This window comes from Triticum dicoccoides, chromosome 6A (assembly GCF_002162155.2).
Source record: "Triticum dicoccoides isolate Atlit2015 ecotype Zavitan chromosome 6A, WEW_v2.0, whole genome shotgun sequence".
Classification (NCBI taxonomy): Eukaryota; Viridiplantae; Streptophyta; class Magnoliopsida; order Poales; family Poaceae; genus Triticum; species Triticum dicoccoides.
Genome location: NC_041390.1, coordinates 381,865,978 through 381,879,610, shown reverse-complemented (window position 1 = coordinate 381,879,610; position 13,633 = coordinate 381,865,978). Strand labels below are relative to the sequence as shown.

Genomic DNA, 13,633 nt, shown 5'->3' with positions numbered 1-13,633 from the left:
GTAGAGGTGGGCCTGGGTTCCCGATGGCCCCCGACTGTTACTTTGTGGCGCAACGACAGGGCAGGTTGAGACCACCTAGGAGAGAGGTGGGCCTGGCCCTGGTCGGCGTTCGCGGATACATAACCCGCTTAACAAGATCTTGGTATTTGATCTGAGTCAGGCCACTAGCCTATACGCACTAACCACCTACGCGGGGACAGTTATGGGCACTCGACGTTGTGGTATCGGCCGAAGCCTTCGTGACGTCAGCGACTGAGCGGCGCGCGCCGGGTTGGACTGGAACGCCTTCTCTTGTATAAGGGACGCTAGGTTTGCTCACCGGTCGCGTTCGGAACGTGCAGGTGTGCAAAGGGCGATGGGCCCAGACCCCTGCGCCATAGGATTTAGACCGGCGTGCTGACCTCTCTGTTGTTCCTAGGTAGGGTTGCGACGTGTTGATCTTCCGAGGCCGGGCATGATCCAGAAAAGTGTGTCCGGACAAAGGGGATCGAGCGTGTTGGGAAATGTGGTGCACCCATGCAGGGAAGTTGATCTATTCGAATAGTCGTGTCCCTCGGTAAAAGGACGACCCGGAGTTGTACCTTGACCTTATGACAACTAGAACCGGATACTTAATAATACACAACCTTCCAAGTGCCAGATACAACCGGTGATCGCTCTCTCACAGGGCAACGAGGGGAGGATCATCGGTTAGGATTATGCTATGCAATGATACTTGGTGAACTTACCATCTACTCTCTTCTCCTGCTACAAGATGGAGGTTACCAGAAGCGTAGTCTTCGATAGGACTAGCTATCCCCCTCTTATTCCGGCATTCTGCAGTTCAGTCCACATATGATAGCCTTTTCCATTGGATACCAATGCATACACATGTAGTGTAGCTCCTTGCTTGCGAGTACTTTGGATGAGTACTCACGGTTGCTTTGCTCCCCCTTTTTCCCCTTTCTATACTCGATTGCTGCGACCAGATGTTGGAGCACAGGAGCCAGACGCCACCGTCGACGATGGCTACTACTACTCGGGAGGTTCCTACTACTACGTGCAGCCCGCTGACGACGACCAGGAGTAGTTTAGGAGGATCCCAGGCAGGAGGCTCGCGCCTCTTTCGATCTGTATCCCAGTTTGTGCTAGCCTTCTTAAGGCAAACTTGTTTAACTTATGTCTGTACTAAGATATTGTTACTTCCGCTGACTCGTCTATGATCAAGCTCTTGTATTCGAGCCCTCGAGGCCCTGGCTTGTAATATGATGCTTGTATGACTTATTTTATTTGTAGAGTTGTGTTGTGATATCTTCCCGTGAGTCCCTAATCTTGATCGTACACGTTTGCGTGTATGATTAGTGTATGATTGAATCGGGGGCGTCACACTAGCAATGGTGGAAGGGTGAGAGTGCGTATGATCCATGGAGTCAACATTAGTCATAAAGAACTCACATACTTATTGCAAAAATCTATTAGTTATCGAAGCAAAGTACCACGCGCATGCTCCTAGGAGGATAGATTGGTAGGAAAAGACCACTACTCGTCCCCGACCGCCACTCATAAGGAGGAGAATCAATAAATACATGATGCTCCGACTTCTTAACATAACGGTTCACCATACGTGCATGCTACGGGAATCACAAACTTCAACACAATCATTTCTCAAATTCAAAACTACTCAACTAGCACGACTCTAATATCACCATCTCCATATCTCAAAACAATTATCAAGTTTCAAACTTCTCATAGTATTCAACACACTCATAAGAAAATTTTAGTTTTAATCTTGAATGCCTAACATAATTAAAGCAAATTACCATGTTGTTTTGTAGGACTCTCAAAATAATCTAAGTGAAGCATGAGAGAACAATGGTTTCTATAAAACAAATCTATCAACGTGCTCTAAAAGATATAAGTGAAGCACTAGAGCAAAAACTATATCTTTACCTAATAATAAAGCAAATTGGGTTTCTTTCGTCCGTCATGGCATTTTTCAGAAAAGTCCCTCTATTTCAGAGAATTCAACCCGCAGTCCTGTTTTAAGTTAAAACGAATCGTTATTTTCGTATTTTACACAAAAGTCCCTGTCTTTTCTTGAAATCAACCCGCCGTCCGGATTTAAGTCACACCCGAACCGTTATTTTACATTTTTTGAAACCCCCCCTGATGTTTTAGGTAATTCATCCACGGATCATATTTAAGTCAAACAAATGCTTTTTAAAATCATCCATATCTTTTAAATCGTAACTCCGATTTGAACATGTTATATATGAAATTTGATTAGAAAAATATGTAGAATATGAATATGAGATTATTTTTACCTGTTAAGTATTTTTAAATATTATTTTGGAATATATTTGAGTCAAACCAAATGATTTTCTAAATTATATGTATCTTTTAAATCGTAACTTCGATTTTAACATATTATATATGAAATTTTATTAGAAAAATGTGCGGAATCTAAATATGATGTTAATTTTACCTATTAAATATTTTTTAAATATTGTTATGGAAGCAAACTTATAATTTATAGCGCAAAATTTGTTTTTTTCATACCGGCGGCGATCTGGATTGCAAATAAACACCCCACTCTAACCATATACGGAAAAGAAAACACCGATAACTACACATGCATACCTCTGAAAAATGTCGCAGGGGAAAACAACAGATTTCTCACCGTAAGAGTGAGAGAAAGCAAGTGAGAGAGAGAGGGGAGAGAGAGAGAGGGAGAGGGAGAGAGAGATGCCTTAGGATTAACCATATTCAACACATGTTTTTGTTGTTTTGTGTGAACACCGAGGCCATCGCCGGCGAGGGTGAGAAGGAGGATAAGCGGCAACACAAATATGATGCCTCGCAAAAATAAAAGTGAGGGACCTATTGTGGTCTTGAGTGATGGTTGTTGAGTTAAGAGCGTGTGTTATGTTTTCTCTCCTGTTGCAACGCACGGGCTCTTTTGCTAGTAACTCAAAAGATTAAGGGAAGCACATAGAGTATTCTAACAATTTCCGAATCATGAGTGTCTCTCTCAAAAAGGTGTGTGCAGCAAGGATGATTGTGGAAAACTAACAAATAAAGACTCAAATAATACAAGACGCTCCAAGCAAAACACATATCATGTGGTAAATAAAAATATAGCTCCAAGTAAAGTTACCGATAGAAGTAGACGAAAGAGGGGATGCCTTCCGGGGCATCCCCAAGCTTTGGCTTTTAGGTGTCCTTAGATTATCTTGGGGGTGCCATGGGCATCCCCAAGCTTAGGCTATTTGTAAGTGCATCTAGTGCCACCCCTAGTTGGTTTTGGAGTATTGACGACAAACTTGGTTGAGGGACTAATGTGTTTGTGAGAATTGCAGGACAACACATGTAGTAGTCCCTCATTGATTCGGTTTACCTACCGGAGATGACCCCTAAAAATGTATGAAGACATTGAAGACAAAGGTGATATGTGAAGATGTTCACATTGAAGACTATGACAAGAGAAGACATCGCGTGAAGACTATGGAGCGCGAAGACTTAGTTGTTTCGTTGTTTCCTTTTCTTCTTTGTTGAGTCATGGGAACCACCGTACAGATAAGTGGGGTCCCAATGAACAAAGTCAGAGTGACTAAAGTGATGCTTAACCACAATCCTATGTCTTCGAGCGAAGACAATGAGAGCAAAACTTATCCAGAGCTGGATAAGTCAGCTTTACCTGTAGCCCAAGTAAAGTTGCCGTGTGTGTTTGAAATCTGACCGTTGGAACACGTGTCAGTTCCTTAGTGACCCAGGGTCATTTCGGACAAATCAGGTCGGGTTGCCTAGTGGCTATAAATAGCCTACCCCCTACACCATAAATTGGTTGGCTGCTCAAAGTTAGTACACGACTTTTGTCGTTTGAGAGCAACCCACCTCGAAGCCTTTGAGAGAGAGAAATCCTTGCGAGGACAAAGCCCTAAACACCCAGAGCCAAAGAGTGTTAGGCATCACTGAAGTCTTCCTATCTGTGTGATCCGAAGACTTGTTACACTTGAGGATTGTGAATCCTCCATCCGGTTAGGCATCGCGTTCTGAGCATCCAAGAGTCATTTTGGATCGCCGGTGAACAAAGTCTATGAAGGTTTGGAAGTCTACCTTGAAGACTTACCTGAGTGATTGGGCGAGGACTGGGTGTCCTTATCTCAAGGGGAATAAGGTGAAGACAAGGTCTACTGAGTTAAATCTCAGCCTCCCTAACCAGACGTACAGTTGTCACAACAACTGGAACTGGTCCAACAAATCATTGTCTTCAACAAGAAACTGGTTCTATCCTTTCCTTCTCTTATTTACAGTTGGTCCTTGTGAAGTCATTGCCAACTTGCATTATCTGTTTGTCTTCACTATGTGACTGTTTGTTCTGATTGGCTTCATACTATCATCCATCCTGATCCGTACTGCCTAGCTGCTATTAGTCTTCGTTCTTTCACTTCATTGTATACTTGACTATGGCTTGCCTAGTGTATTCTACCTTTGGCTGCATGTTTATAGGTTCTGAAAGAGCTAGTGATCGACTAGAGGGGGGTGAATAGGCAATTTTTATGAAAGTATTCAAAACATGGAAGTTTCGAAGGCAAACAATAGAAATAAACCTATTACCATGCTGCGGAAGGTAGACTACACTAGGCAAGCCATAGTCAAGTATACAATGAAGTGAAAGTACAAAGATTAAAGGCAGCTAGGCAGTATGGATCAGGATGGAAGATAGTATGAAGCCAATCAGAACAAGCAGTCACACAGTGAAGACAAAAGGATAATGCAAACAGGCAATGACTTCACAAGGATTAACTGCAAATAAAGAGATGGGAAGGATAGAACCAGTGGCTCGTTGAAGGCAATGATTTGTTGGACCAGTTCCAGTTGCTGTGACAACTGTACGTCTGGTTAGGGAGGCTGAGATTTAACTCAGAAGACCGCGTCTTCACCTTATTCCCCTTGAGCTAAGGGCACCCAGTCCTCGCCCAATCACTCTGCTAAGTCTTCAAGGTAGACTTCCAAACCTTCACAGACTTCGTTCACCGGCGATCCACAATGACTCTTGGATGCTCAGAACACAACGCCTAACCGGCTGGAGGATTCACAGTCCTCAAGTGTAATAAGTCTTCAGATCACACAGACAGTAAGACTTCTGTGATGGCCTGGCTTATTAGGGATGATAGACTACTCATATCAATAAGGAATTCCTTCTTTTCTGGGAGCCCATTCGGACAGAACTCCAAAGTTAAGCGTGCTCAGCTTGGAGTAGTGTCAGGATGGGTGACCGACCGGGAAGTTGCTCCCAGGTGCGCATGAGTGGGGACAAAGTGCGCAAAAAAGACTAGTATTGATCTGTGGGGCTAGTCTAGATCCCGCCAGGAGTAACGACCACCGGCGGGTGTGTCCGGGGCGTTACAATGTTGGTATCAGAGCCGACCCTCGCGGTTACACGGATGGTTGCGGACAGGTGCGCGGTCATGTTGTTCATGATGTTTGTGACCCATCGTGGCACATGGCATGGCACATGTACCAGACTGGATGCACAGACGGTTGTGCCAAGAGGGAACATTCCTGTGGCCCGACGAGGACGTCGGTTCCTCTGAGTGGGGGTGTATGTGATGGCCTGGCTTATTAGGGATGATAGACTACTCATATCAATAAGGAATTCCTTCTTTTCCGGGAGCCATTCGGACAGAACTCCAAAGTTATGCATGCTCAGCTTGGAGTAGTGTCAGGATGGGTGACCGACCGGGAAGTTGCTCTCGGGTGCGCATGAGTGGGGACAAAGTGCGCAGAAAATACTAGTATTGATTTGTGGGGCCAGTCTAGATCCCGCCAGGAGTAACGACCACCGGCGGGTCTGTCCGGGGCGTTACAACTTCAGTGATGCCTAACACTCTTTGGCTCTGGGTGTTTTGGGCTTTGTCCTCGCAAGGATTTCTCTCTCAAAGGCTTCGAGGTGGGTTGCTCTCAGATGACAAAAGCCATGCACTAACTCTGAGCAGCCAACCAATTTATGGTGTAGGGGGTGGGCTATTTATAGCCACTAGGCAACCCGACCTGATTTCTCCGAAATGACCCTGGGTCACTAAGGAACTGACACATGTCCCAACGGTTAGATTTCAAACACACACGTCAACTTTACTTGGGCTACAAGCAAAGCTGACTTATCCAACTTTGGATAAGATTTGCTCTCATTGTCTTCGCTCGAATACATAGGATTTTGGTTAAGCATCACTTCAGTCATTCTGACTGGTTCACTTGGACCCCACTTAACAGTACGGTGGTTCCTATGACTCAACAAAGAAGAAAAGGAAACGACAAAACAACTAAGTCTTCGTGCTCCATAAGCGATGTCGTCTCTTGTCATAGTTTTCAATGTGAATGTCTTCACATACCACCTGTGTCTTCAATGTCTTCATACATTTTTAGGGGTCATCTACGGTAGGAAAACCGAATCAATGAGGGACTTCTACCTGTGTTATCCTGCAATTCTCACAAACACATTAGTCCCTCAACCAGGTTTGTCGTCAATACTCCAAAACCAACTAGGGGTGGCACTAGATGCACTTACAGGTTCATTTCTATCGTTTGTCTTCGAAACTTCCATGTTTTGAAGACTTTCATAAAAATGGCCTATTCACCCCCCTCTAGTCGATCACTAGCACTTTCAATTGGTATCAAAGCAAGGTATTCCCTTGTTCTGTGTGATTCGGTTTAACCACCTGGAGTTTTAGCTATGTTGACTGCAGGGATAATCAAAGTCTCCGCTGCATGCCCCGTCTTTGATGGAACTGAATATTCCTACTAGAAGAATAAGATGCGTATGCATTTTGAAGCCATTGATGTCGACCTCTGGTATGTCGTCAAGAATGGCGTTCCCAAGACTGGTGAAGGTGTCACCCCTGCTGATGTCAAGAAGTTCGTTCAACTGGATTATACTGCCAAGAACATCATCTAAGTCTTCGCGCTCCATAGTCTTCACGCAATGTCTTCTCTTGTCATGGTCTTCAATGTGAATGTCTTCACATACCACCTTTGTCTTCAATGTCTTCATACATTTTTAGGGGTCATCTCTGGTAGGTAAACCGAATCAATGAGGGACTACTACCTGTATTGTCCTACAATTCTCACAAACACATTAGTCCCTCAACCAGGTTTGTCGTCAATACTTCAAAACCAACTAGGGGTGGCACTAGATGCACTTACAATCTCCCCCTTTTTGGTGATTGATGACAAACTGGTTGAAGTTTTTAACGGGGATAAAAGTATGTGAAATTGTAAAGGATTTAAGTATTGTCTTCGTAAGTAGCAGAGAGGCTCCCCCTAAAGATGTGCATATAAGTATTTTGCTTTTGAATGCAAATGCACATGACAGGTTGTAATTGCAGAGCTCCTCTTCTACTTATGAAGACAATTCATCATGCATGAAAGGATACATCGAAGATAATGACATGCATAATGAAGAATGGACGTCTGCAAAATGACTTCGTGCGGAATTTATCGTCGCACATGTGAAATTTATCATCGCATCACATAGTGTCGAAAAGGTAGCGGACGACCATCAAGTTTAAGTGTTACAACTCAAAAATGAACCAAATGTATCAAAAGTGAGAGTTGTAAGCACTTGGCAAAAGTATAGCAAAAGTAAAGCAACCACCCATATGGATGAAACGCCCTTAATGCGTCTATATCTCACACGTGTTGAAGCACGACTTAGAGGCATAACCGCATTGAAAGCAATGTCGCAAGTGAGATAATCTTCACACAACCCATGTAATACATAAGGGAAAGAGATACATAGTTGGCTTACAATCGCCACTTCACACAATACATGAATAAAGCATTAGATCAATCCGATACAATCAAGGTCCGACTACGGAACCAAAATAAAAGAAGACTACCCCAAATGCTACACAGATCCCCGATCGTCCCGACTGGGCTCCACTACTGATCAACTAGAACGAAACAACACAAAGGACAAGATCTTCATCGAGCTCCTCCTGAGCTTGGTTGCGTCACCTACTCGGTAACATCGGCACCTGCAAACTGGTTTTGGAAGTATCTGTGAGTCACGGGGACTCAGCAATCTCGCACCCTCGCGATCAAGACTATTTAAGCTTATGGGTAAGGTAAAGGTATGAGGTGGAGCTGCAGCAAGCGACTAGCATATATGGTGGCTAACATATGCAAATGAGAGCGAGAAGAGAAGGCAAAAGCATGGTCGAAAAACTATGATCAAGAAGTGATCCTAGAACAACCTACGTCAAGCATAACTCCAACACCGTGTTCACTTCCCGGACTCCGCCAAGAAGAGACCATCACGGTTACACACGCGGTTGATGTATTTTAATTAAGGTCAACTTCAGGTTTTCTACAACCGGACATTAACAAATTCCCATCTGACCATAACCGCGGGCACGGCTTTCGAAAGTTCAAATCACTGAAGGGGTGTCCCAACTTAGCCCATCACAAGCTCTCACGGTCAACGAAGGATATTCCTTCTCCCAAGACAATCCGATCAGGCTCGGCATCCAGGTTACAAGACATCCTCGACAATAGTAAAACAAGTCCAGCAACACCGCCCGAATGTGCCGACAAATCCCGATAGGAGCTGCACATATCTCGTTCTCAGGGCACACTCAGATGAGCAGTCCGTACAACTAAAACCAGCCCTTGAGTTTCCCTGAGGTGGCGCTGCAAGGGGCTCTAGTTTGGACCAACACTCAGAGGAGCACTGGCCCCGTGGGGGGGGGGGGTTAAAATAATGATGACTCTTGAGTCTGCAGAACCCAAGGGAAAGAAAAGGCTAGGTGGCGAATGGTAAAACCAATGTTGGGCATTGCTAGAGGAGTTTTATTCCAGGCGAACTGTCAAGGGGTTCCCATTATAACCCAACCGTGTAAGGAACGCAAAATCCGGGAACATAACACCGATATGACGGAAACTAGGCGGCAAGAGTGGAACAAAACACCAGGCATAAGGCCGAGCCTTCCACCGTTTACCAAGTATATAGATGCATTAAATTAAATAAGAGATATTGTGATATCCCAGCAAAATATCCATGTTCCAACATGGAAGAAACTCCAATCTTTACCTGCAACCAACAACGCTATAAGAGGGGCTGAGCAAAGCGGTAACATAGCCAAACAACGGTTTGCTAGGACAAGGTGGGTTAGAGGCTTGGTTCAACAATATGGGAGACATGATAAGTAAGTGGTAGGTATCGCAGCATAGGCATAGCAAAAGAGCGAGCATCTAGCAAGCAAAGATAGAAGTGATTTCGAGGGTATGGTCATCTTGCCTGACATCCCTCAAGGAAGAAGAACGAGTCCATGAAGAAGACAAACAGACATAGACGAACGAATCCTCACAAATGCGACGTTATTGGAACTAACCCGAAGAAGCACACCGGAAAGAAGCAAACAAAGATAATAAACAACCATCACATAAACATGGCATGATGCACAATCAAGTATGATGCATGTCCGGTTTAAAGAGGCATGGCATGGCAAAGTGCACAAGCAATTCTACAAATGAAGTGGAGATCAATATGCAATGAGTTGCATATTGACGAAACACCACAACAAGTTATTTAGTTGGATCTCCTTTAAGTACCTAACAAAATTAAATGTTGATTAACATGGCAAGAGGTGAAGCATAACAAAACTATACTATCTAAACAATTTAAATGGGGCCGGATATAACAAACAACGAATCCGGTAAATCCCCATGTGCATTTAGCAAATTAATGCAAACAACAAATTAAACATTCTTGATGTTGTTAACATGATGCGGATGACATGTGCAAGTTTATGCAAATTTTATTAAAAATTGACAAAAGTATTAAGAAGCATTTGTCACTGTGGTGGAAAGAAAGGGAGTGCCACGGCAACGAAAACGGTTCCGGTAGCTCACGGAGATACCGGTGCAAAAGGAAAAGTGACGGGAGCGGATGTTCGGAACATGCTAAAGATGGTGGGGTGATCCTGGATTCCGGGTGTCCCACGAATTGGCGACAAGGGAACGAGTGACAAATTGGACACGGTGCAAACACGAGCATCTCAAACATCGCAAGCATTCGTTCACGGACGTCGTCTTGAGGTTATACCTTCGAAGCGTGCATTATCGGAACAGATCGAGTTCGGCGGTAGGGGTACATGTGTCAAAGGGGAAGTAGTTGTTCACGGGGTCGTTGTGGAAAGTAGCGGTTCACGCAACGGTAGTTGAACTTGACGTTTGCGTTACATGGGTCTTTGCGACGGTCGTCGTACATGGTTCGGAGTGGCACTTGCATCTTCGGACTTGTCGGTCTCGATTCTTGCGACGATAGCGGTATACATCTCATTTTCGGAGAGGTACTTGGGGTCATTTGAACTTGTCGGTCTCGTCATCTCGAAGGGGTGCTTGACGTTCTTAGAGATTCCGAAGACGGCGGTAGAGGTACACTTGTTGTAGGGGTACTTGTCGGATCCACGGCGACGGTAGAGGTACAAATGTTCTCGCGGTACTTGGGTCGTCGTGGAACTTGGCACATCCAAAGGGTACTTGACGGGTCCGAGGTCTCCGGTCGTAGTGGTACTTGGCGTCTCGTCGCGTAGTCGTTTGTTGTAGTCGGACTTGACAAAAAAAACACACACCGGTTGTAGTTGTGGTACTCGTCCTTGTCGATCCAAAACAATGCGAGCTAAAAAGGCCTCTGGTCAGCAGCAAGGCCGGGCGGTGCGTGAGCAGTGGCAAGAAGCGGGCACGGGCTCGCGGTGACAACGACGACTTACAGAGGCGCGCGGAGAAGCAGCCATCCGGCGATGGAGTAGAGGCGTCCATGGCCAGCGACCCCAAGGTGTCGAAGATGGCCGGATATTGGCCAGCTCGGGTTGAGGAGGCGAGGTAGTAGGCCGGTGGCAGGGCTTGGCGCAGGGGAGGTCGATGCAGAGGAGGATCGGAGACGCCAGAAGCGGACGACGGAGGGGTGGCGCTAGTCGAGGCGGAGGTGGCTCTCGGGGAGGCGCGGGGCGACGAGGAGGAGGCCGCAGGTGAGGGAGGAGGGCGCGGGGACCGGGTCCGGCAAGGAGCTGTGGGCGCCGGCGACTGCAGGCGACGGCGGTGCTCCCCGGGTCCGGTGAGGCGCTGTGGGCGCGCGAGGAGACGGGCGAATGGGCCAGGCGGCGGCGGACGACGGGCACGACGCAGCTGGAGGGCGCCATGGCGCGCGCGGGAATGGGGTAGCCGAGGACGGCGGTTCGGCGCTGCGGCGGGCGACCGCGCAGGAGAGGGAGGCACGCGAGAGGATAGAGGAGCGCGAGGGGATCGAGCGAGTGGTCTCTGGCGGCGCGAGGGAACGAGAGAGAGGGTGCACGAGGGAGATGTGGGTCGAGGCTAGGGTTAGATAGACAGGGGCCGGCTGGGCCTTGGGCCACTGGTGGGACGGGGCTGCTGGAGGCCCAACTGGCCAGGCTGGGCTCTCTCTCTCCCTCTTAATTCTTCTCTTTACAAAAACAGAGAAAAACAAGAGAAAGAAAAAGAGAGAAGAGAAGGTTAGAGGAAGAATTTGGGCATGTGGTTAATTTTCTTGGACTCCCAAAAATATGCTCGGTCCGAGAAAATTAGAAAAGGCAAACATTGAAAGATATAAATTCAAACTCATTTGAATTTAATTCAAATGGGTTTGAACTGGGACTTGGTAAAAGGAAGGTCCAAAAATGTTCGGATTTTTGGTGGAGCTCCGGAAAATGACGAAAGAATTTATGGACATAGTTCGAGGTCAAGAAGCGAGATAACAAAGGCATGGAGAAATTTTGCAAGTGTGTTTTAGGTGATTCCATAAGAATGGATCATTTATCATAGCTCCCTAAAATATTGGGAGGATATGTTATAAAGAGAGATCACCACGTGAATTCCCTCGGTTTAAATGGATCAAAGATTCATGCCATTTATTTAGTTGAGTTAAGAAAAGAAATGACATGATGGCATGATGATATGATGCAATGCACATGATGCAAAGATGAAATGCAACGGACCAAACAAATCACACGACGAAACCCGGAAACCTGGGAAGGCATCTGAAGCTCCGGTCTTGGGGCGTTACAATGGACCCGCTTGAAGACTATCAACTCATATGCTTCTCCCCCTTTTGTCAGTTGTAGCGACCCGACCCGAATGTGTCAAGTCTCTGTGCTTACGTGTCATCCCTGGATCGGTATGCTGACACACACAGTACTCGAAGGATTTATAACAGAGGTAAATCACATGTATAAAGTAACGTAAATACTATTACCTCAAATCCAAAATCGCGAAAGCAACAAGGTTGTGGTTACCCATCAACACCAACGGCAAAGTTGAGTGTAGAAATTGTAACCCTAACATATCACTTACTCGTCGTAAGATACTCCTGCAACATGAGACGTTGCAGCCACACAGGGTCAGTACATTGAATGTACTGGCAAATTCACACCATAGAGAATGATGAACAATGGCTATCACTACGTGCATATTTGGCTGGTGGAAAAGCTCTATGATTATAAGGTTTTTGCGTAAAGCCAATTTTTCCCTACTGCAAAGGAATAAGTTTATTTAACTATCAAGGTGGTTGTGAAACATTGAGAATGGTTGACAGCATTCTCAATCCCAATTAAAAGTAATTAAAACCCAACAACATTAATTAGAAGTAACATGTTGAGATTCACAATGATATTCAAGTACTAGATACTCAAGTTGTCCATAACCGGGGACACGACTAATCATGATTAGTTTGTACACTCTGCAGAGGTTTGCGCACTTTTCCCCACATGACTCGATCGCCTCCGTTTGGTTTCTCGCACTACATGGTGTTTGAGAAACGGATGACCGAGACATAGTCTTTCAGAAGCACTAGCACCTTACATGTGGGGTAGACCGGTACACCTACATCCCCTACATCTGCTAGTCCACCCCGTAAGAGTTTGCACAACTTAGTCAACTATGCCAGAGCCCATAGTAGCATGTGGCTGCACACGGAAGTTTCTAGCATGAATTATCTTATGATCCCTTTGAGCCTGGGTGGCGGTCCAAAAAAAACAGGCAAGTCCTGATAGACATCAGGTGCCTCAATCCACCCAGATGTGTGTTTAAGTTACCACCTTAGATAAACCATTAAAATTATCAACTCACATCTGTCATGGAATATCACTCACCCAATCCACGTCTACTAGCATAGCATGGCATAATAAGCAAACGTAGAAGTAACTCCCAATGGTTTCATAATAATACAGGTAATAGGTACTACCTCATCTACTTCCCATCCCACAATTTAATTAGATCCTAATCATGCAATGTGTGAGGATTGATCTAATGCAATAAAACTGGGTTGTAGAAAAGGTATGATCAAAGTGTGAACTTGCCTGCAATGTTGATGAAGATGATTCGCACTCAAAATCTCTTGATAGAACTACTCGTCTCACTCCGGTTAATCTATCGTAAGCAAGCAATAGTAACCACACAATAAGTACTAATCGTAAAACTCAAACAAGAGAACGAACCAGATAGTTCAACTTAAGAACTCCGGTTGCAAAGAAAGAATGAACCGAACAAAGAAACGGAAAACAAACGGCGGAAGAAAACAACTCGGTTCTAGCAAGTTGAATCTAGGTCAAATTTTACCGGGGCAAAAACTTGTTTAAGT

The 13,633-nt window shown here is 45.3% G+C and overlaps 1 protein-coding gene across 2 annotated transcripts; it reads right to left on the bottom strand.

Moving 5' to 3' along the window:
* Positions 1–10,072: 10,072 nt before the first annotated feature.
* On the bottom strand, positions 10,073–11,274 carry LOC119319191 (serine/arginine repetitive matrix protein 1-like). 2 transcript variants are annotated; one of them, XR_005154382.1, is made up of 2 exons: positions 10,752–11,274; positions 10,073–10,660 (listed from the first exon to the last, which is right to left on the bottom strand). XR_005154382.1 is itself a non-coding variant. In XM_037593676.1 (2 exons), the coding sequence occupies exons 1-2, from the start codon at positions 11,178–11,180 to the stop codon at positions 10,218–10,220; spliced, it is 804 nt and encodes a 267-aa protein (XP_037449573.1). In that variant the 5' UTR covers positions 11,181–11,274; the 3' UTR covers positions 10,073–10,217. The 2 variants fall into 2 exon arrangements, 1 of the variants encoding a protein (XP_037449573.1); XM_037593676.1 differs by having other exon boundaries at positions 10,073–10,592.
* Between the last annotated feature and the right edge of the window lie 2,359 nt (positions 11,275–13,633).

Coding starts and splice junctions, on each gene's coding strand:
- LOC119319191 (XM_037593676.1), bottom strand. CDS start 11,180: ATGGCGCCCTCCAGCTGCGTCGTGCCCGTCGTCCGCCGCCGCCTGGCC. Junction 10,593..10,751: donor CTGCTTCTCCGCGCGCCTCT/GTAAGTCGTCGT, acceptor TTTTTTGTCAAG/TCCGACTACAACAAACGACT.